Raw genomic sequence first — 25,471 nt, forward strand, 5'->3', positions numbered from 1 at the left:
CTACTAACTAATGATTGATCATAGCAATTCCGCGGCTTCCCTGAACGCACCATAAGAGCATCACCGACCGCATTGAGCTCTGACGTCAAAGTCTCTCTGTGAATGGGAAAATACATAGGGATAAACTGAAGTAGAACAAAAATTACCATGACCCCAGATGGGCTAATAATGCAGGCATGTAGATTCTCAAGAAAATAGCTGCAATCATTGTAGTGACGTTTTCAAACTTATAGATTTACCATTATTAACTGTGCAAATGCTTTAGCATGTTATAACAGCATTTTAATAGCCTAATGTGTTATGAACCATGTCAAATTTCAAAGTTCACCTGAATGTCATTCTCACCTGGTCATGTCATGACGTAGTGCGCAGCGCCATCTAGAGGTTCATTCAAAATAAACAATCTGGGAATTTGCTCTCTCTCTCTCTCTCTCTCTCTCTCTCTCTCTCTCTCTCTCTCTCTCTCTCTCTCTCTCTCTCTCTCTCTTTTTCTCTCTCCCCCCCCTCTCTCTCTCTCTCTCCCTCCCTCTCTCTCTCTTTCATTTTTGATTCATCATTTTCACATTGTAGTTTAGTTCACATGCTTGTGATATATAGGATAATGTATAGTAGACTAGCTAAGCTATAATGTGTGTTGCGTGTTGCGTTTCACTTTATAAACTGTAGATGGTGGTGTTGCACAGTATTCAGCCATTGGAGGCACAAGGGCTAGTTAACTCCACAGAGGTTTTGCTTGATACATTAGGCCAAATTAGCTAATAATGAGCTATCCCCCCTTTGTCACAACCACCATATGCTGCAATATATTTTCAGTTTATTCTAATGAGCACTGTTAAATCCATGGTACACAGCTTTTGTAATATTTGCATGTTTTATTAAGAGATGAAGAAGAATATGAATATTGTACATACTGCCATACTGCCTATGTAAAATATAAATTAGGCCTATAGTACAAGTCTATGCAAAATGCTATATTCACTTACGATAAGCATCTTCTTTTTTACACTGGGAAGTTTTGCTCTTAAAGGTGCACTATGTATCTTTTCTAAAGGCGTCTACCTTCTTGCTTTGCCAAGAATGTTTCTCTTGAAGTAATGGCATTAAAAGATCTATATTTTATTGCTTACAAATACCTTGAAAAACCTTGCATTCTTATTGTGGGTGGGGTCAACACTCCAAAGATCTGGCCTGGATGGTGGTTTCTGCCAGTGTTTTTAATGTCATACTTTGGAATATTTCCATAGAGACAAGCAGGTGGCAGATGCTCAACCAGAAAGGTTACATAACCTATGTAACATATGTACCTTTAAAAACATGAACCAAAGTTGTTGTTTGGTTGTTTGGATGGTTGTAGCCTTTCTAGCACACAAGCTGCTATTTAACCTATACTACTTTGAACATGTTGGTCAGAATTTCAGCTCAAAATTAAGTATTTTACTGGACAAGCAAGGAAAACAAGATAGCCTACTGAGATAAAACGAGGCACTATCAGTCATGTCATTATGTATTAAATATAAATAAATACATAAATAAAAAGACTTCTCTCGCGAGACTTCAATACGAGATTTCCCCCGGCAGTAGGTGGAGCCTAAGCGCAGCCGAGTGAAGTCGCTTTCCAAGCAGCTGCTCTCTCTCTCTGCTTCTCTGACTGCTAGGCTAGCTGTAAACAACGTCAAAAGCCGCTGTTACGAGGAGGAAAATTTAATGAGTGAACACGAGGTTATTTCTGTGGAAAGAGTCCACTTCAATCGGAGAAATTTTTCTTTTTTCCCCTCTAAATGTCTTCACCTCCCTGCTCAGATCGTCGGGCAATGAATGGGACTGATGCTGCCTAAATGAGCTAACCTGTCATCTGATCTCTAAGAAAAGACACGTTTTGATTGAAGGTAAGAATACTGTATCTTTTTTAATAAAGTGTCATGGTGTTTTCCTGTCACGGCGCTCCTCTGTATTAGCAGGGGTTAGTGTAAGTGAGAGTGATTGATAGGTGATGTGAGAGAACCTTCCACCTGACGGACAGTAATTGTTCAGGACGCGAGTAGAAATGTATGACATCAAGCCCACGAGATCCGAGGAGTGTTTGCTATAAAAGTGCTATTAAAGTCCTGTTAGTCACTTATTCTTGATACTATTAGGAAAAACAAGAAATTATTACTTAATCCTCACTTTGTTGATGTTTCAAAATCCACCTTGTGTTTGGGTCTTTTCTTTCTGGATGAGCATTAAGTAGTCCTATATTGTTAGTTATTTAGCCTACATTTTGCATCACTTAAGATGAAATTTGCACTACTTGTAAACTGGTATACGAGCCACTGTCAACCCAATGACCTAAATGACATGAATCTTAAGTCTACTTGTTGGTAAAGTGGACAGTAAACAACCCGATATTTCTATGCTATTGTTTCAGCTTCTCTAAAGTTGAGAGTAGTTTAGCTGAATTCAAGTTGTGCTTTGCTGTATTTGTAAAAGCTAATTTGTGTCAAAAAATGCATTATAGAAGACAATCTTGCACAAAAAGAAGAATAATGTTTTGGTTGCAAAGCTGTTGCAAAGAGAGGTAATTGAGTTCACTTCAGTTGCTTGCCTTCCTGCTCTAATAGTCATGTTATTTTAAGTGCGAGACATTTGCTATATTTGTAATAGTGCTGTAACACGATTGCAGCGTTCAGTTGCCTTAATATTAGCAGAAGATTGCAGATGCGTGTGTTTAATATAACAGGAATTAAACAACCTGGAGCTAAAAATCTGTTACTATAGTGGTCACACAGCAAGCACTAAAATTGTGTCCAAACAGGACTAAACAAAGTGAAACCCAGTGCAACATTAAGGATTGAACTAATAGTGTGTCAGCTGTAGCCTCACTCTGCATCTTCATAACAGTGGTGTGCCCTACTACCACAGGTTTTCTGCTTATGACCCCGGCAGTATCTGTTGTCCAAGTCAAGGCTAGTTTAACATGCATTCTTCAGTTACCTTTACATTGGTAGTTGAGACTGAATCAAAAGTGTCCATGACAATAACAATATGGAGTTAGTACTGTTTAGTAATGAATAAAAAATGTACAGTAGGCACCCAGATGATTTGAAATGATCTTTTAGCAGTGCTTCGCAAAAGGTCTTGCCCTCTTTTGCCCCACTGAATTATTTAAAGGGGTCATCCACCTTTTATCATACCATTATTCTTAGCATATCTATGTTTGTATTTTGATTGCTTCTCTTTTCTAACTCTTATATAATGCAATTGTACTATAAAATGTTAACTCCCTAAGTGTATTTCTCCCTTCTGTCTTCTTTCATCTAAATCTCTGGCCTTGTCTTTGGGAATAATTCAAAGCTATTCTTCAGCTCACAAAATGCTGACTTGCCCAAAACAGGAGTTTGGATCGGCCTCCGTGAATACTTTTGCATGTTCAACAGAGAAATGTGCTCATATTCTCTACATCTCGCTCTCTTCCCCAATATTACTGCTGTGTGTATCACCGGTCTTTTCGGTTGAGCAGATTTGAGTGGATTTTCAAAGTGTCACGGCTGATGCACTACAGTTCTTTAGTAAATAGATTAGGCACAGTTTCAGTGCACACATTTGCTACTCTAATAATCATCTCTGCAAAGATATCTGGGCTTAAGCTTCTTTGGGAAAATATAGTTGTGATAATTGTAAAAATGATATATGCAGTTTTTCAGTGCCCTCTTAAATGAGTTTCTGTCTAACAAATAAAATAAGCCAAGACTGCAGTGGCCTAGTGATCACCAGTCAGCGATTTGATCTTTGCTTAAACCAGTGCATACTTGATTGTTGTGTTCTTGGGCAAGACATTTCACTTTATCTTGTCCATGAATGTTGTGTTTGAGTGCTTGAGCTATTGGTGGTGGTTATAGAGGGCTGATGGTGCAGATTTGTAGCCTTATCTTTGTCAGTCTACTCCAGGGCAGCTGAGGCTACCAAAGTAGTTTACCATCACCAAGTGTGGAGTGTCAGGCTTGAAGTAGCTGCGGGCTTCACTCTGATGTGCAGCTTTATAGTTTTGTCACACAAAATAATTATAAACATAGCATGCCAAGAAAGAACAGAATATTCTTGATGGCTTTCACATTAATGACCTCTTTTTATCAATGAGAATTATATTAATTTGCATTGTGGGGAATTAATACCAAAACTATTCAATTACTGATCTTATGTACATGTCATAATAGAAAAAACTTTGTTAGAACACATGATTTCTTTGGCTCTATGTCCAGAGAGGCAATTAAATTCAGTGGCCCTTCTTTGTGTACTAAGAACGGTGAGATTTCTCTATTTGATCATGTCTTATTGAAAACTGATGGGAGGTCAGGACAGAGGCCAAGGACGAGCTCATTCAGCGTTTTCAAAATGTGTCATAGTGTGTGATTGAAACACAGACTAAAACAGCACGTGTATATTTAGTTAGCCTTTAGTGACTTTGTTCTTTTCATCTTTCACAGTAGCATCCATCTTTACATGCTTTCAATCAGGAATAGTTTGATAAGGAGCAAATGCAGACCTTTCTTACCTCGTGTGTGTGTGTTTTTAATTGTCTGTAAACGATGTATGGTTATAATAATATCTTACATAGAATACAGTTTAGTAAATATTTGCTTACTTACAACGGTTTAATTTTTTATTTCATTTTATTGGATAAGAACTGTGCGTAATTTATTAATGAATCTGTAATGGTTACAGTATAAATATGGCAGATTATAGCAAAGACGTTAATTCCCATCTGTTGTCCCTAGGCAGATAATACAGAAGACAATTACAAAACAAGAAAGACAACACTGAATGATACAAGGCCAGTTAAAAGTGCACACAGACTGTTCTTTATCCACAGTTTAAAGTACCATTTGTAACGTGGCTAATGTTGGACTTTCTTTTATTGTCAGAGGAAGACCTTTCCAATAATGAATCCCTTTGTCAGAGAGCACAGTCTGTCCAAGTGTGTTGCGTTTGTGTGATTCTCATAGCATTGGTTTCTTTCTTTAATATACTTTCAGTGGTCTGCATGAGGAATCTTGATTCTCAGTCTGATTTTTCCATATATTGATTCATTTTCTTATCTGTGTCCATTAAAAATAAAGTGAACAGTTAATCTGTGAGCTTTACTTCAATTTGTGTAATATAGAAATCTCGACATTGATGTCAGTATTGGCAAAAAGCCTCAGAAAACCTGATGTTACAGCAAGTTAAATACTGGATATCGGAAAATTATTATATCAACCCATCTAGTGTGGCGTCAGTATTTAGACTCGTTGTTAAAAATGTAAATACTTTTTGCTACATATTTTTGTAAAACTGGCATAAACAATATAATACACTCTCCATGCACTAAAATGACCTGTTCAGATATGAGCATTCCTCCCTTCAGCGTCTGTATGTGTCCTCTTTGTACCACTCTCTCGCTTGTCCCGGGGCAGTGTTGAAATGCCAGTCTGCTGCAGCGTTCTTTTTCGCTTGTGTCCTTTTCGGTTTGTTCCTCTTTGTCCGTCTGTCACTTCCTCATCAGCCCCGCTTCTCCCTGGGCTCCTTTGGGACCAGCGCCGGCTTACAGCAGATGAGCATGCCTTAAAACTCCTGCATTTTACACAAGGATGGTTAGGACAATGTCATCAATATATGAGGCAGTTGTGCATTATTTACATATTGACTAAGTATCACATGAGGTGTTGAAAATTCAAAAATCCAAAAATCACAGAAATAATTTACTTATAGTGACACAAACCTGAACCAAATTATTGTGCTACACGAGGTTAAAACTGTCAACTAACTGAGCAAGCAAAAAATAGCTCTCTTAGAAATTATTCAGTTCATTGGCTCTTATCTTTTTTAGAAAAGACAGCAGTATGGGTGATATTGACTGAAATTAATATCTAGATTTTTTAAGGATATCTCAATGACAATATCCCGATCATATTATGGCAATCCATCAGAAAAGTGTCCAAACAATGTCTATAAATGTCAGGGTTGAGGTTTGTGTATCTCACAAAACTTGAATGGACTATAAAATAAACCACAAAAAAGCAGAACTGCCATGTTAGCTTTATTGAAAAGATTAAGCAGCTAGTTTGTTTTAGTTTTTATAATCATTTAGTGCTCTTTATATACATTATTTGTTAATATATCCAGATGTAGATTTTTTCTCCAAAACAATAACTGTGATATTAGAGGTCCATATATTTTTATTCATGGCTTGTCCCAGTGCACATTCTTTACAAACCAGAGAAATAAATGGCTAACTTTTGGGATGATATGTAGGGCCAATTTTGATAATTTCATCAACTAATTATTTTGTGTTGAGCCCTGGTTATCGACCTGATATATCTGCCATCCTATCAGTTTATTACTATGCAATATTATACCCTATAAATCTACTCTATAAATCGTTGATTCAATAATGTACAGTAAATACATTATAATTGGTCAATATTTATAACAAACAGCCCTATTGTTAAGCAGTGCATCATTAGCACTGAGACTTGTAATGTGGATAATGGACTGGGGCCATTTCTGACACTATCGTCATTGTGATGCACCAAGTCTATTTTTTGCTTCCAAACTGGATGATGGCATCTCTCCGCATTTATGAAGCAACAGCTCTCTGCATGGATAATATGAGTGACCCCCACCTTTAAAACTACCACATCAGGAGTATCAGTTGTTGTCGTTTTGATCTGTACATCTGATCTGAACCATACCATAATAGGCATGTCACAATAATTACTATATTGGTTTCTGGTCAGTACAGTACATGATGGATTGAACAAAAATTTGGTGTAGGGGTCAATATTTATCATGATGGGAACATTTTCTTTGTATTAGTGGGAAACGTTTTGTTATTTTACTGCTCTACTTGTTATTATATTTGAGCTGTTGGGGGTTGATTAAATAACTTCTCTGACTAGTTATATATACACAAACTATAGTGTTTCATTCGGCTGTTTATTTATTGCAGTTCATGCTTTTTAACTGTATTGTACATTTAGAATAGTTCTGGGGGACAATTCAACTTCAAGATTATTTTGTCAGTGGCATAAATTTGTTTCAGTATTATTATTAATCATCTATATTTTCTTCAGCTGTCTATCACACAAGGCTGTGCAATTGATTGAATTTTGATCCCGATTTAGATTTGTGTGTCAAACAATCTCCAACTCATATAATCGAGTTAAAACAATTTATGTGCCAGCGAAAGTGAGGACTGGGGCGCACGACCATAGTTTTTCGAGGATTCACGTAGTGCCCCCACAAGCCCTTGGTGCCCTACGCGCTATGCGTAATGGGAGCTACATTACTGATTATATCCATAAACTCTCCGAGGAGCGTGTATCGCAGCTGGACTCATATCTGCCTCTCTATTTAAAGGATATTTCTGCTGCTGGTCTTATTTTCTCCACTAAAAGTGTTAGCTCTGCTGTGTGACATGTAAACAAACACTGTCTGAAGATGTCATCGACTCAGTTCGGTTGTGCAGGTGTGAATGTGGAACATAGAACCCTACACAATCGTGCTTGAGCACGGCACAGGTTTATAGTCCTAGTGTGAGTGCGCCCTAAAGCTTAACAAAGTTTATTTTGGGATATTTTTATATAAATAAGTATATTTATTTTATTTTTTAAATATAGAGATTGTAAAACAGCTGGACATATAGTTTTTATTTTGGATACATTTATGTTTTTCTATGCCTTATTTCATGTTCAAAGTTATTCATTTTTATATTTTATGCATCACAAAACTGCTCTAAGGTACATAGTTGTAGCCTATATTCATTTTAAATTTGTTGTTGTTTTTTTCCATAATCGAACAGCCCTACTATCACACTTCAAAATTTGTAACCATGACAAGCCAATATCATAACTTTGCTGATCATTTTTATTAACCACAATGTCACTTTGGTTGATTTTCATGGCCATATCAAATTACATAGAAGCACGGCACCGGCACGGTAATCCCTTCTTTAAAATTTTGACAGACCTGAGCTGATCCTTGTTGTAAATATCCTTAGATAGATTCGCGTATAGACTTGTGCGCCTCCATAACATGCTGTCCCTGAATCCTCTCCTGTCTTTGCTGCAGATACCAGTTTTGTCCGAACGCGTTGACACAGCGGAGATACCATGTGAGGGAAGGTTGTCTTTGTATAGCCTGATAATGGCCGCAGGGACATTAATTCTCCTGCGTGCCACTGTGAGCTCCGCAACGCTTGATGTGAACTGACACACCACATTTAGTTCAGGCATAAAGATGACAGCCAATGAGGACGCTCCGTGACGGCCAAAAGATATCAAATTGCCACAGAGGAAGAGAGAAGAGAACGAGAAGGAGACAGGAGATAGGGCGCTCCTCTAGGCTCTTGTACAGGCCTAATGCGATGCTTGTCAAGGATCGGCAAGGTGATTTGAAAGGTGAAAGAAGCACAAGCTCGGAAAAGGTTAAAGCAGACAGAAAAGCTTGTTGTAAATAGCAAAAATATGATGATCCAGGGACAACAAACAGTGCTGGGAGGTGATGTTGTTATTTCTCTCCCGTCTTTAGCGCTTCCATTTTCCAGGATTCTCATTAAAATGCATTAGACTGCCCTGGCCGCTCCGCTTTCTCAGCCACCGCCACATCATTGGGGCGCTTATCATCTCCAGAGTAAACGTAGACGCTAACCACTAACACCGGCTAAACCACGGATCTAGTGCCAAGCGGCTGTGACTGACAGTTATGAGGAAGAGAGAAAAAAGCATCTATTCTTGTGAGAATAAAAGTGAAATATTTGGTCCAAAAAACAGTAAGAAGCAATTTAATTGGAAGGTATGATGGAACTGTGGGGGATTGCTGTGATGAAGAAAAAGTTTGGCCATGCACAAACTTTGAGATTTATTTTTAGTCAGGTTGGGTCATTATAGGTTGGATACTGCAATTTCTGTACTTGGAAGAAAAAAAAATCTTCCGCTGCCTCCACATTTCAAGTTTTTAGGAAAACTTTAATTAAAGTCACAGTATGTGACTTTTTTGCCATGTAACTTCTTTTTATAACACAGAAATGTTTGCCCTAATCCAGTGTAATTGCTTGGAATGCTGGGAGTAATTAGGACTCTCTTCTAGAAAAGTACCACTGTCCATCTTTAATGCTGTGTTTGAGAGTTGCACGTTTTGGGAAGTGTTTAAAAGTTCCTACTTTAATCATGACAGCCTTTTAAACTGTTTCTCCCAATTTCAAACACCCATTATGTCAGTTTTCGTTGTTGGCTCTAATCTTCCACAATACGACATAAAGCTTATCGGCCCCCATGTACAATGTTCCAACATATGTTTAAATTTTCAGTTTCCATAGAATCATGGAGGTGACACGCCACCTCCAGAAAGTTACAGCCTGTACATTTAATGAAGACACAAGGGGCTCTTTTATTCTCATATGACAAGACAACTTAATGCAGGTCTGTTTGGAATCGGCCATTGTTTTTATTTATTAAGTCACACCAGTGGCCTCTATTCAGTATTCATCACCAACAAACCCACATGTATATTCACTCAAGTAAAGGGGTGTTTCTCCCAAGGACACAACAGCATTAAGTGGCTGGATGGTACTTATTGTTGGACGACACTATAAGAATAACTAATAATATTGTCATTGCTTCAGTTTGCTTATACATTGTGGGACTAGGTATATATATAATAATTGACCATTGTGATTATTTCCAGTCAGGTTATTTTAGCAGTCAAAAAAAAAAAAAAAAGGTATTAGGGATGCACTGACCCAGCTTTTTCTGTTCCAATACAAATGCTGCTACTTTGAGTTCAAGTATCTGCCCATACTCAATATCAACTGATGCTAGGGCAAAGACTGAAAATATTATTTGGCTTATGGTTAAATATTACCCAATTGTGTGTTGTATCTGTTGTTTATCATTTAAAATAACAACTGAACAGCTTTGATTAAACACAAGTTCAATACTACAGCTTGTTTTGGGCTAACATCGACCAGTAAACTGAGATATCATCGACTGAACCGATATATCCGATCCTTCAAAAATGTTCAATATCAACACCAATATCTGATTCCAGTAGTGTATCTCCACATACCTAATAGATATACTGGAGTTATGCATTTAGTATTAGAATCACCATCTTTGTATGGTTGTCTTTCCTTTTATTGCTTGAAGGTCAATGTAAAGTGACTAAAATGCACTCTATACTGAAATGCATATTGATTTTAATGTACAATCCCCTGGCACTCTGTCTTTGTCTGCTCTGACCTTGTTAGGACTTGGAAAACTCGCTGAACTACTTGAAATCCACCGTTCATATTTTCTTCGATGTACGATCTGTGCATATTTTATACAACTTCAGAGCATGTATTGTGGGCGGCGTGCCTTAGGATCTGCAGGGTCAAGAGCTCTTCCCCTCAGTGTCTTTGCCTGCAGCCTCTACATCACAAGGAGATTATGCTTAAGAGCGGAGCATTTCTTCTTAGCCATAAATATTTAAATGTTACTGTACATATGCTAAACTATAAAAAAAACTGTTGCAGGATTTATGGCTTTGTGATGTAGGAGTTGTTAGAAAAGCTAAATCGAAAATGGGGAGAACATAGTAGTTAAAGGGGAAATATTTTATACTTAGTAGCTTTTAAGCATGTTCCATCATTATTAGCTTACTCAGAGTTGTTATTTGATGGATGGATTCATACATGTTTGAGAAATTCTGCATTGTCCTGCATTTGAGTCTTGAATGCTCAGAAAACTGCTGTTTCACCTACCCCCTATCCCTACCCACTTCTCTGTACTTTGAGTCTCCAGATTATAGATATGATTCAAAAATGTCACATACTGGAAAATTTGCTGCTTTCTATGACAAAATTTCACTATCAAAAGGTGGGGCTTCAATGGATTTCTATTCTAGTATCAAGTCATATTAAGCATTTTTTTAGACCAATATTACCATTTAACATATTTTAAACCTTTATACAGGATACTGGGAAAAACATTATAGCATTTAACTGTAACACACAAATCCATTAACCAAAAAGGAACTACTCTATTTTTTTTAGGTATCATTTTGCATGTAGTCAGGAGAACTTGAATATGGACATGAGGGTTGGAATGAAGATGTCCAGACTTCCCTCTCCCCAGACAAGGCCATAAGGTTGTGATGCCTGATGCCTCATCCAGATAAAAATAACAGTGATAGAACATCTGCTTTACAACAAACTCTTTTGTTATCTGTTGTAAGTCTTTATGCATTCCTGTTGTTCCTTGAAATGGATGAGGAACCCACTTTGAAAGAACATTTTTCTCCACAAGTATCTGCTTTTTGGGTGTTCAAGTTAAATTGTAGGTGCTGATGTGAATGACCTACTAAAGGTTCACTATGCATCCTTTCTGGTTATGAAGACTTTATTGCTTTGCCTGGAATGGAAAGAAATGAGTGGACGCTGTTCCAGAAAAGTTCCACTGTCCATCTTTTAACACTATTTATGAGAATTGCACATTTTGGGAAGTGTTTAATAGTTCCTACTTTAATCATGACAGCCTTTTAAACTGTTTCTCACCATTTCAAACACCCATTATGTCAGGCAGCACAGGTCAGTGGAAAAACAAGCTTTATTTAACAGATTTTGGCTGAGAGTAAATTTAGTGTGTGATTCAGCCTTCTGCTTTTATCAGTTGTGGTTTGAAGAAGCCTATTATTTTCTAACCGCCTCTAATAAAGTGTATTGGCCCCGTACCAAACAGCGGCAGAGTCGGAGTTAGCTGCAAATGGTGAGGGTCAAACCAAAGCAGTGATTTTCTCAGCAGTGGTGCACATCCAGAGCAGAGACGAGGCAATGAACAGATAATAATGGAACCACAGAGGAAAATATTAGAATAGTTACCCTTTTAGAAATCTGTATTCGAAAACACTACGCTGCACCACCTTAAAGATCTCCTTTGTTTATGAAATTGAGGAAGGAGATCATGTAAAATGAATAATATCACTGTTTAGATATATTAAGAATTAGACTATTCAGTATAGACCGACCAGTATATCAGCCCGATATTTGGACATTTTTGCACATCAGCTATCGGCCTTAAATGTCCTGCATAGGCTAATATTTTGCTTTGGTCAATCTCCTAAATGCCTCAATGCCTAAAGAATACAACTAAACTTTATTTACACATTTGTCACTGCACATAGCATGACTCCACAGCTCTCTTAAAGGTTTGTGGTAACAAGAGGACTGTGGGTGAGTTTGTAGTACATTCAAATTACATAATTTGAGCAAAATAATCTAAATCGGCCATATATATCAGCCCAGAAATATCGGCACCGCTTATCAGTCATCGGTTGCTCTGGATTCTAAACAGTCAGTATCAGCAATGGCCATAGATAAACCCATATTGAATTGAAAGACCCACTGTATATTGAATTGTTTTAAAATGGATTAATGTAATCTTCCAAAAATAGGTGTACAAGTGAAGTTTCTACCCTTTTGTCATTCATTTTACAGTAAGTTCATGTTTTGTGAGATACTTAAACTTCAGTCAAGAAGACATTAACAAACACATTATTGACTATTTCTAAACATAAAAAAATCGGAATATTTTTTGTATCGATACATTTGGGGGAAAATAATTATATTAATCATTTTTGTCAATATGAATCATCCAGAATTGTTACTGGATAGCTCCCATATAGAGCTGCCTGAATCCTTCATTACACAACTGTTTGTATAGAAAACGTACGGGTAGTTGAACGGAGCCATTGTGTACAAATACCTCTGCTTTTCTTCTCGTCACTCGCCCAATTTGCTCCATTCCTGCAGCTCTCCACAGGTTGTATAGACTTGTTATGGCTGCTCCTCATTAAAGACAACAAGGCCAGGGCCTATGTGAACCATTGTGTTGGACAAAGACAACACAATAAGACAAACAGACAAAAAAAAGGGGAAGAGAGCCAAGCACTGCACCATGTTGTGTATGAGAAGTAACCACCACGTGAGTGTTAGCACAACAGATTTAGCAGAGCACCTGAAGGGCTGCCCCCGGGGGCTTGGTGACAGCTCCCATTTTAACATGAGGAGATTCAAACAGGATGGGCCCAGATGTGACGCATTCACACTTCCCCTGCGCCAACACCACAGGCAGATGCAACAGTTATATAGAAATATTCAGATGAGATTTGACATTTTTTAACATTTTTAAAAGGTGTCACTCCTCTTGATTTGAATTGGTAATACACTGGTAACACATTTTTTCTCAAATCCAAATGGATGTAATTTTGCAAAATAAGAGTACTATCATATTCTGTGTATCATATTTACTTTGTTATGCACATAGGGTTGTAAAAAGCATACCAAATATTAGTCAATCCTGAAAAAAATGCTATGTGTATATATACATATATATATATATATATATATATATATATATATATATATATAGATAGATAGATAGATAGATAGATAGATAGATAGATATAGATAGATAGATAGATAGATAGATAGATATAGATATATATATATATAAAGCTTTTTTTTCTCACGTGAACAGGTTAAAAATAATGCATAAAAGGACCTTTAAAGGTGCACTGTGTAGCATTTCTAGTGGAGGGTTTGCCACTAGAAATGTCTCCATGGAAATTTTATTGCTTTGTCTACAATGTTCCACAGTATAGATTAAACCTATCTATCATGAGAGAGACAAGCAGGTTATAGCACTACACTACATTACAATGCAGATCTATGGAGAGTCACCCCAATTCAGAGAGAATTGTTGTATTTTTAAGCCATAGAAACACCCATAAACAATACATTCTGGATGGATATGTTTAATGTGATACTATGGAGCATTCCTGGCAAAGCAATAATATCTTCAAGGAAACAAGCAGGTTGCGCAGAAAGGTTCTGCAGTTCACCTTTAAGAATAGTCTTGATTTTCATCCACATGCAATATTAAAGGAAGTAGTGCTATTGTGTTTTCACTCCCAAAGCGATATCAAAGTTAATATTGAGTATGAAGTCTTTCCCTCTGTATCAAAATCAGCTCCTAAAATGGTCGTCGCTGCGCATCTCCACCAGACTATATGTCATACTGATAACCTTTTTTTTTCTTTTTTTTTTTTTACAAATTGAAGTATGTGATCTTTGTGAATATATGGCATGTTATTACAGGGAGGTCCCTGATGATTGGTGCAACCTAATTTCTTCAAATAGCTTTCCTGTGTGGGAGAAAAAGGTCTCCTTCATTATACCTGCCCTATAATGCAAGTACATCATGAACAGTTGGCAGTGTGGCAGAATTACAGTACATTCTTTGGAGGAAAGACAACACTCCGTCCATGTCTTCAGATTTTGGTTTAGATCTTGATTTTACTCATTAATAGCTTCTCACTATTTGTTAAATCTTTTGCATACAACACTGCTCTGACCTTTTATGTTACTCTTAAGTGCAAACAGCATATCACTCCAGTTCTCACTTCTAATGAGTCTAAAGGCACTTCTCTTCAGGGTCAGTCCAAATTGCCACTTTGCAGCACCTCTTACAAGCATTTGAATCTGAAGTGAAGTGGCCTGTATGCCGTCTTTTGTCTACTAATCCTGCATGTTGTGAATGAACAGTGGGATCTTTAGTAAACAGTCTCCAGTCTGTAGCTGTTTTTAGTGGAGGGACTTGTGGAGATGTAAATGAGTGCATTGTTCCTCCTCCTTCTCTCTGGTCTTGATGCAGTGGCAGTGGTGACATTTGCTGGAGCTGGGGTTGTTGGCGCGGACAAACTGCAAAGGGCATTTGGCGTGTCCCAGTGGGAGCTGTGTGCAGTGAGGGGGAGAGAGGAGCTGCTGCTGCTGGCTCCACACGCCCCACAGCGACCTTGTCATTGTCCACCCAAGGAGCCAGTTGGATGTCATAATGTAAATGCGGTTACTGTTAAATATAATGCTCTGTTTCCACCACTGAGCACTAAGCTGTTTGAAATACTATGAGACTGGTTTGAGTAAGCGCTAATGTATTCCCCTTGGCTCCCGTTAGCAAAGTGGTCACACCTAATAATCTTCCTCACAGCATGCATAATTAGCCTTTTTATTTGACTAAGAATTTTGGGGTTTGAATAATATCAGGATAATACATTGTCCTGCATGTATAGCTTGAGTGCTCAGAAAATCTTGTTTTCACTTACCCCCTGTCTCTGCACACAATTTTGTACTATAAGTATCAAATGAGCAAAATGTAAAATATAGATTTATGTATGTTGAAGAAATGAATTTGATAAATTTCAGGCTCTGAAAACAGGACAATTGTTCTTAAAAGCAAAACTATTAAAGTATGCATTCACTATTTTTCTAAATCAACAATTTTTTTTTGTATCGGTGTAACATGTGCCATTTGTGGATTTTATTAGTAGTTGTTAATGTGAAATTTAGCTTATTATGTTTTAAAACAATCGCATTATGGCCTATGATGCTATATGAAGTTTATCTTACATTCATTTTACTTGGCTATTCATCAGAATGAACAAGATTTGGCTGGTAAGTCATTGTAATTTTGTATTTGACTCCAGGCTTTTGTTTCTGTCCCACTGTTATTTTGTTCCCCTGTTAAAGGATTGCTGAAAGCTGTTTGTTGTAATTTGCATATTTTTATACTACTTTGTTCTACTACTGCAATGTCCTTTTTGCCCTTTTACCCACCAAATACAGGCTACAACCACAGTAGCAGCTTCCTCCTTGCACTGTATTTCATTTGTGCTTTTGGCTGCTGCATATGCAATGGGCCCACTGTACTGTATCCAGCTCTTTGATTCACATCTCCTCTGACTGGGGACGACATCTTGTCACAGGAAATAACATTAACCTTTATTTATGTGCTTATTATGCGGCAACGATTTTTTAAGCAAGTGAAGAGAATTGTTTCTGGTAGGCCCCACTTGTTTTTTGATATTTTTAGAGATGCTATTTGCATATAAACAATAAATATCTTAAGTCTGGCCACCTTTCCTGCCTGTATTGTCAACATAATTTCGATATTAGTCTTAAAATGCACAGTAAATCTAGCTCGCAGTCGCAGTTTTCCCTGTAAGGTCAATAAAGAAGGGAGTGTGAGTACTGCTCCTGTCAACACTGGCCCAGATTTGAAATAGAAAAAAGCAGGCTGTGGTCATTACAAGGTCACTATGCTTTTGTAATGGTCATTAGAGACATAGCTTAAAACAATTGAAGACTACAAGGTCAAAGACAAATTGATAAATCATTATTTTATAGGTTACAAATTTTTTATTGTAGGCAGACAAGTAGACAGACAATTGTATGAAAGAGCACTAAATTGCAAATCAATAAAATTTAACTGAAGTAGGGCTGCAAGATTAATCACAATCTAATTGGCTACACAATTTGAATGAATGCACCTGCCAGGTCAATAAGACTGACTACAGGAAGTAACAACAGCTGAAATACAACACGTCACCACTAACACCTGTGACAGTTTTGAAGATGGCTTGCAGCTAGGAGCTAAAACATGTCAACAATGTAAATACACTTTTTTGTATTGTCTTTTGAAAATAACCCAAGAAGTACAAAAAGAGACAGAATGAACATCTTTGGTTTGAATGAATGCAAGTAGGAATTTTTGAAATACCATCATTTCATCCACAAACAACAAAATATCCTTTCTTATTCTGCACAAATAAGACCCTATTGTTTAGATCTGTTCTGAAATGTACACCTGTTTTTTGTCAATTTTTCTTGAACATTGAACAAAATCTTATTAAACATAAATCACAAATCTAATCACAATCGCAATGCTTGTCCGAATCACACTTGGATATTTTTCCCAAATCGTTCAGCCTTAAACTCAAGCACTCAAGAACATTATATAATTCAGGGATTAGTTGTTTTTTATGGAACTGATCCACCAAATGTCTCAGCTTGTAGGTTGTTGTCACAGACTGTATAAAGAAGTGAAGTGTGGTGTCACCCATAGCATTCAGCTCCTGTTAAATGGAGCTCACAAGACTAGCAGTTATAGGAGCGAATTTGGACCCATTTCCATATTAAAAATAGGAATTTATGGATAAAATCGCTAAATAAAAACTTCAGGATCATGTCATAATATCTGTCTGCATCTTTTCTGAGAAGCATTGTGATTTATGTTTTTAAAAATTCAGTTTTGATTAAACATTTTAACCTCAACCCACCTTGAAGTATCCTGAATCTGAGCTATCTACCAAATATGCCAGCAATCAAGAGCCCATCATTGTCATGTTGAATTTACCTTCTGACTGTTTCTGAATCTTAAAAGCCTCATCATGTCCAGAGTGAAATTGAACGTGAAATTACTTAACCTTTCCACTTTAGAGGTTAAAATTTGCACAAACCAAAAGACTGAGATGCCAGAAACAATAATATTCAAACAAAACATGAGAAATATGGATAGTTTTTGTGCCCTGATGCTTTATAACTTATTATACAAGAAGGGGCATTACACATTAATATTAAAGAATCTACAACTCCGCAAATGTGACCTTCTAATTTCAAAAAACAAAAAAAGCATTGCCTCACAGTATCTGCCCCACCTTTCTGTTAGCAGAGTTTTATTTCAGCACAATTGATTCATGGGTTTACTCTTGAAATTTTGAAACACAATCTGACAAAGGAAGAAAAATATTTAACTTTTATTTTCCTTTTGCTAAGTTGCTTTTGATTTTAGGTCCATTGTTCTATCTTGTTACTGTAATTGTAATAATCCCCATGTAAGTTGGCATAAAAATATTGGAACCCAAGAGAACCAAATGCATTAAACACAGTAAAAATACATCTCAACAGGTGTTCCAGATTCATAGCTTTATAAGGTTTGCTCAAAAATAAACTGGAGCCGTTTTGTTTCCTCCTGAGTGGTTGAACAGGAATACAAAGCCCATAGTAAAAGGAAGTATGGCTAAGGCCCTCCTGTTGTAACTGGAGAGAGCTGCTGTTGAGTTTGATGTATGGATGCCAGAGCTGCACCGCTGTGTCGGGAAATGGGCTTTTTACCCAGAGCTACAGGACAGGACTCATGTAGCATTTATGATTCATACCAGTGTTTTTTTTTTTTCCTCTTAGAAGCAAGGGAATTGTATCACTGAAGAAAACATTTTGCATAATAATGTGTTGTCTTTTCGTATTATCTACTATCTAGTATTACAGTTAAGGGGAAGTGCAAACTGGTGTCATCGTACTGATAAGTGTGACTGGTGCAGGTAAAGCATTGTCTGTATAAAGAAGTGGACTAAGGGAGTGTGACGTCACCTATAGCTTTCCAGTCAAATGAAGCTCACAAGACTAGTAGTTATAGGAGAGAATTTGGAGTCAGGTCCATATTAGGAACAAGAATATGTTTATGTATAAAATAGTGAAATAAAAACACCAGGTTCACCAAGAGCGGGTTAACACGAATATTTTAAGACCAAAAATCCAAAGTTCACTGCAGCAGTTACAGAAAGAGGAGTGACAATTTTCCAATTTAAAGTCAATAGAACAGATAACATATTTAGATCACCATGTTACATTTTATTGTTTTGAAAATGCTATATTGGCCAAAAACAACTTAACATGTTTTATAACTCTCCATGCTAAGTCCGTCTAAGTCTAAATCACAACACACAATCAGCGTGCATTCCACATGCTACTGCACATTGCATCAGTTTGGTCGAGTTGTTGTTTATAGTTTTGTATCATGCTTTTGTATATTTATGGAGAATTGTTGTGTGGGCTGAGCTCTGGATAGAATCTTACAGATAACCATAAGGAAGGTTCGAATAGGACCCGGAACAGATGTTTGCATTACTGAATCATGCATGGATGACATATTAAACCTCTTCAGACAAGTAATGTGTTTTGTGTTTCTTTTTTCTTTCTTTTTTTAAGGAAAGTGAATTAAATGGTCTTTTCTAATGGAACTGCCAAACTTGTCTTCTTTAGTGTTTATAACTTTACACATTTCATTTTGACAGCTCACTTTTGAAAGCCTCCTAATATACCTGCAGTTTAATCTTACAGAGATCTAGAGATATCCCTTTTATAATTTCTTTCTTATTTCAAACGTGGCCCAAACTTCACCTCCTCTCATCCCCAGCTTGAACTCTCCTTGTCAGCAAAGGTAACATTCAGTTCACTGTAAATTTAAAGGCAATGCATGTAGGCAATTTGACTCAACACATAATCTTTCTAAAGCTCTCAATCTCTTAGGATCTACTGTGCATCATTACTTTTATAAAGTCTGTTTTTGAATTTGATCACATCCTGTCACTCCATTCCCAGTTACATATTGTACTACTGCCGTGTCAAAATATCCCTGGACACCTCTCTCTTCTTGTACAAAAAGGGGGGAAAAAAAACTTGAAATGCCTGACAACTATGGGAACAAAAGGCAAAAAGTGTTTCTTCTGTGAAAAAAAAACATTCTGGGAAAAGACAGACAGTGAAGGTACAAGATTACAACTACAACTCCCCAATGGTAGGTGAGAGAAGCATGTGTGGTGTGAAAGCTGGATTCACTGTTGTGATATTGTGTGAAACAGCAGAAAGAAAAATAAATTAGGTTTGAGATTTTAGTTTTGATGAAAATCAGTATGAGCAGTTTCTTTTTTATCTTGATTTGTGTGAATTAATATCCTGTGTTCAAAATATATTGTTCATATCTTGCCATTTTATAACTTGTCATTTGTCTTGAAGTACTTACCATAAATTTGAAAATAAGACTGACACACCTTTTTTCAGTGTTTCAGTGCTTATTTCAAACTCAATTTTGATACTAACAAAAAGGCTTGATGCTTGACCAATTTTGATATCACAAAACTGGAATGTTACTCAGCACTGAATATTTGTTGTTGTTTTTTCACTAAAAACAAAACATTCTCAACACTAAATAATAGAACATTTCTTGATCATTATTAACACACGGCTTCCAAAGACACTGCATTAAATCTTTCATAACATTATTATTATTGCATTATTTTTCTCATATTAATTGATAATTTACATAGTCTTGTTTGAACTGGAATATATATTTGTACATTATACAATTTCAGCAAAAAACTGCTTGCTCCACACCATGGCATTTTGAATAGTTACATTCTGTATTGAATAACCTTAGCAAAGTCATGAGAGGATTCCTTTGTAAAAACAACTTTCCCCTCTGCAGATTAATCCAGGTGAACTCTTCAGATAGTTGTTTAGCATGCTGGCTGCCTCGTGTTGGCTGGCAGCTGCTATCCATTAGCCCCTGGTTTGATTTAGTCTCTCAATGACTCACTTGTTTGGTGGGTATGCAGATGAGCCGCTCGAGAGCCGCGCCGGGTTGTTCTTTTCTCTCGCTGTAATTTGTCCTGACATATCCAGAGAAGGTTAGCCCAGGAAAAAGTCTCATTTATTTGCCAAGGTAAACAAATGGTGCTAGTGAAGGTGGGAGTGTAATACTGACCCTAGTGAATCATCGCATTGTGTAGCTCAGATAGACGAAGACAAAGCTTTAAAGGGCAATCTTTTCATTTCATAATTACATATGAGTGCTCTTTTGGTGGCCCCACAAGAACTTGCAGCGTGCAGGCCTAGGTTAAGACAACAGCTGTATCTTGCAATTGCGAATTCCAGTTCAGAGGTAAATGTGTCTTAGCCATAATTTCATTTATGTAATCACTTAATCACTTAAAATAGGTACACATATGGATGGCAGTTGGTTGATTCTGTCTTTAGACTTGACCTGTAATAGTTTACCTTGTATCTATCTATCATCACAATTTTTTTATTTGATTCTTTTTTTTTTTTCTTATAAACTAATAAATGAGATTTTCAATCTTAATTTCTTGAATTTAATATGACAGACTATAATCGAGCAACAGTAGCTCAGTGTGTTTGTCCACTGATCCGAAGTTTGACCGTTCAAATCTCAACATAAATATCATTGGTAGAGCAGTCAGACCAAGAGGTTGGCAGTGCAATTCCAGCTCTCACAGATGAATCCTCTTGTGTCCTTGAGCAACACACTTACCTTGCCCCCATTGTTTGCATACACTGGTGTATGAATGTGGATGTGTGTGAATAGATGATAGATGTAAAGTGCTTTTGAGTGCCTTTAAAGGTGGAAAAGTGCTATATAAAAATCAGTGCCATTTAACACAAAGATAGTCCAATCTATTCCTTTGAAGTCTGAAGTCAAGTCCAAACGGTATGCTTTTACTGAAAGAGGATTGGCTGTTGACCTCTTAATAAAAAGACCCAAAAAAAGACTTTGATTTGATTATTGCACAGCCTACCTTATTCTTTGCATTCTTAGCTAACATCCTTTTCTCTTTTGTCTCCCACAGTCTCTCTGGTTGGCGGATGTCTCGCTCCCTCGCACGTTGGGTGGAGCCTGGTTGGAGTCGGGAGGTGTGGCCTGAGCAGCTGCTGTGATGAGGGCTTCGGTGGCCGGGTGCAGGATGACCCTCGGCACCCTCCTCAACGGGCTGCTGGTGTCTGTGGTCGCTGCCCTGCTTTGGAAATACTCCAAACTCAGTGAGCACGCTGCTTTACTGGAGGAAGAGCTCCACATGACCAGGCAATCCCAAGAGCTGTCCCAAGCCCGGATAGACTACCATGTTGCCCTTGAGTCATTACAGCAACATGGGACGCAGATGGTGTGTACTGGGAAGATGCATACAGATCGCATATGCAGATTCGACTACCTCTGTTACTGTTCAGATGCGGAGGAGTTTGTCTTTTTCCACTCAAATTCGTCGGTAATGTTGCCCAATTTAGGGTCTAGACGCTTTCAGCCAGCCTTGTTGGACTTGTCGTCAGTAGAAGATCACAACACGCAATATTTTAACTTTTTAGAGCTACCAGTCGCAGCACTGAAATTAATGCCCAAGCCAGTATTTGTGCCTGATGTGACTCTTATCTTAAATCGTTTCAATCCGGATAATTTAATGCACGTTTTCCATGATGACCTCTTGCCTGCTTACTACACCATGAAGCAGTATTCGGACTTGGATGACGAAGCTAGGCTAGTTTTCATGGAAGGGTGGAGTGAGGGACCACATTTTGATCTATACAGACTTCTTAGCAGCAAGCAACCTCTATTGAAAGAACAACTAAAAAACTTTGGTAAGCTTATGTGTTTTACAAAATCATATGTCGGCTTGTCAAAGATGACTACATGGTACCAGTATGGTTTTGTGCAACCACAAGGACCTAAAGCCAACATTCTGGTATCAGGAAATGAAATTCGGCAATTTGCTAAAACTTTGATGGACAAGATGAACATTTCTAGAGCAGAGGAATCGGATGCTAGTGCTGAAGATAAGGACAAAAAGGAGGATTACATAGTCGTTTTTAGTCGTTCAACAACAAGGCTGATCTTGAATGAAGCAGAATTGATCATGGCACTTGCGCAAGAGTTTCAAATGCGAGTAGTCACAGTGTCCCTGGAAGACCAGAGTTACCCGAGCATAGTTCAAGTCATAAGTGGGGCATACATGTTGGTTAGCATGCATGGAGCACAGTTAATCACATCTCTGTTTTTACCTAGAGGTGCCATAGTGGTTGAGTTGTTCCCATTCGCGGTCAACCCAGAGCAGTACACCCCTTACAAGACACTGGCGTCCCTACCTGGCATGGACTTGCACTACATTTCATGGAGAAACAACATTGAGGAAAATACAGTTACACATCCCGATAGACCATGGGAGCAAGGAGGCATCAGTCATTTGGAAAAAGCAGAACAGGAACGGATACAAGCTAGCAAAGATGTCCCCAGACATTTGTGTTGTAGGAATCCTGAATGGCTTTTCCGAATCTACCAGGACACGTTGGTGGATATACCTTCATTTTTGGATGCTCTCAAGGAAGGTATGAAAACAAAACCAGTATTAAAGAAGTCAAAAACAGCAACTTTGGTACACCCAGGAAGAGTTAGAGAACCTCACTGTCAGACTTCAGTTCAAACATCAAATGAGGCCAAACTCACAGTCTCTTGGCAAATACCGTGGAATTTAAAGTTTTTGAAAGTACGAGAAGTAAAATATGAAGTTTGGATACAAGAGCAGGGAGAAAATACCTACATGCCTTACATCCTTCCACAGCAAAACTATACCTTTTCAGAAAACATCAAACCATTCACGACTTACCTGGTTTGGGTGCGATGTATCTTCAACAAAAACCTACTAGGACCTTTTGCAGATGTGCTCATGTGTAGGACCTAGTCTGTAACGTACAACTGGAAACCTCATTTTTTACTTCTTTCAGTGACTTTTCCACAGGGTCTAGGCAAACTTCTTCAAATAAGGGAATGACACTATTAGAGTTTAAGCAGATCTATTTATGTGCAAAATAAAATTGTTTTTAGTGGTAGACAACACTGATTCTTAAACTTTTACAGTATGCAATGTAGCTTTTTGTGGTAAGAAAGATTTTAGAATAGATTTTGTACGTTTTTTGACTTGTGTTTGACTGTTTGATTGATTGTTGTGGTTATCTCATCAGAGTCTAGCCAAAACCAAAGTACCTTTTTGAGTTCTGCCAATCATGTTTCATGCTGTATTGCGTTACTTTGGTGTGTAGACTATAGACTTATTATTACTGATATTCTAGCAGTAGTAATTCGGGTGAATGTTTATGGCCAGTGTAGCGCTTCCCGGACTACCACTTAATGACATCATGCAGTAGAACCTACACTAGCATTTCAAACTGTATTTTAATACTAAGGAGTAGGCTCAATTTCGATTTGCAGCACCCTTAGGTCTTATACCAGTTCTGATAAAGATCAAGATTATTTTAAAATTGTTCAGGAAAGGTGATTTTTTTTTTTTTTTCTGTATACTAGTTTAAGTAATAGTATCTTTTGTTACAATATTTGGCAAATAAACCTAGTAGGACCAAGTGTATGAAATAAAATAGGTAAGATTTCTCAAATATATTGTATATGTGAATGAAACAAAACTCCAGGTATGTTTTGAAAAGAAAACATTACAACATGATTACAAACTCAAATGTGAATTGTTCTGGAACTTGTCATGTACTGGCTCAAAATTGAACTCATTCCTGTCTGCCAGAAATATACAGCTCCCAGTATACACATTAATTCTCTCTGAAATACATTGTGTACTTGTGTCTATAGTTACTACTTTGCTTCCCCGTCCTCTATTTTAAGCGGTTTGTTATCTACAGCGACACTGCTAATTATTGTGTGCTGTGCTTGTCCTGCCCGGTCAAAACAAATCTGCTTTTCTGCACAAATTATTTATTTAACTTATTCTAATTGCCACTAATTAAAACACTTACATAATTATAATTTCATGTGAAAGCTGAGGCAGTTTCACTTGGCTGTAATTAGCATTGCAGATTTCTGTTCCTACGAGCTTTAGTTGGCTGTCTTTACATTTGGGTTTTGTATTATTGCGGAATAACATTTTAATTATATAGAAAACTCAAACATTGCCTCTCAGCAAAGTTTTGCATTAAGATTTGCAAATTGTTCTTCACCCTATTTTAGTGTTAACTCTGAAATGAATACGAGAATGAAACAACTCTGATGTGACATTAAACATGCAGGTGTAAGTGGTCTCCTGGTCAGTCTTAAGGGAGGATTTTTATTTTGCGGTCTGATAATGAACCCTGTGTATCCGAATTTGAAATTATTTTTATGCCAGTTGCCCTTGGTGCTTGATCTGACTTTGACCCTTTGTGACTAAAATTGTGGAAGAATTTTCAATTTTGTTTACATGGCATAAAATGTATTTATTATCAGTCATTTTGTTTTTGCTGCTCTGTTTTAACCATTACCATGTTTAATTGTTGCTTGACATGCTGTTATGCTGAATGCACATTGAAGAGATTATTATTGTTATTTTGGTCCATGTTGAGACTGTGATGTGACTTAGCTTGTATTTAATGAACTGTTGGTTAGATTTTCCACTGTCAGCCACATAGAGCAGATGAACTGTATGTTTTGAATGACCGAATGCAAGTTTGTGTTTTTTAGTGAGTAGTGAGGAGTTTGCTTTTTCATTGACTGTGATTGAATAAAGAGTATTTCTTACACTTTTGTCTCTGTACTGTTTGTTATACCAATGTGTCCTTAAACAACACCGAGATTGATCGGCATTCTCGACAGCCTCAGAGCAAGAAGAGACTCACACTATCCCAGGGGGAAGACAAATTCCCTTTTGGGATCATAGTTTTTATAAAGAAACTTTCAGATTTTTATGTGATTTATTTATTTATTTTTTGACTAACAGCACATTTTTAGTTTAAAAGCTTCCACAGCACATGACTTACTAAAATATTACTAAATTACAACATTTAGGAGAAAAGAGACAGTGTAATCCTTCATTCGTCCAGGAGTGGTTTAATGTAGAGATGGTTTCATCGGTGGAAACAATTGTGGTGTAAATATTGTCTGTGCCACTGGGTCTAGTTCTGGTGATTGTTTTGCTTTCTACACCACATTAGAAGTTTGTTCAGAACACTCCGAAATGATAA

At 37.3% G+C, this 25,471-nt stretch overlaps 1 protein-coding gene across 1 annotated transcript; it reads left to right on the top strand.

Moving 5' to 3' along the window:
• The first annotated feature begins 1,613 nt into the window (after positions 1–1,613).
• On the top strand, positions 1,614–25,030 carry pomgnt2 (protein O-linked mannose N-acetylglucosaminyltransferase 2 (beta 1,4-)). The gene is made up of 2 exons (XM_020937649.2): positions 1,614–1,886; positions 21,316–25,030. Exon 2 carries the CDS (start codon positions 21,403–21,405, stop codon positions 23,191–23,193), a length of 1,791 nt encoding a protein of 596 aa, XP_020793308.1. The 5' UTR covers positions 1,614–1,886; positions 21,316–21,402; the 3' UTR covers positions 23,194–25,030.
• The last annotated feature ends 441 nt before the right edge of the window (positions 25,031–25,471 follow it).

Source organism: Boleophthalmus pectinirostris, unplaced genomic scaffold (genome assembly GCF_026225935.1).
Source record: "Boleophthalmus pectinirostris isolate CB_2022bp ecotype Guang Dong unplaced genomic scaffold, ASM2622593v1 HiC_scaffold_6, whole genome shotgun sequence".
NCBI classification, from domain to species: domain Eukaryota; kingdom Metazoa; phylum Chordata; class Actinopteri; order Gobiiformes; family Gobiidae; genus Boleophthalmus; species Boleophthalmus pectinirostris.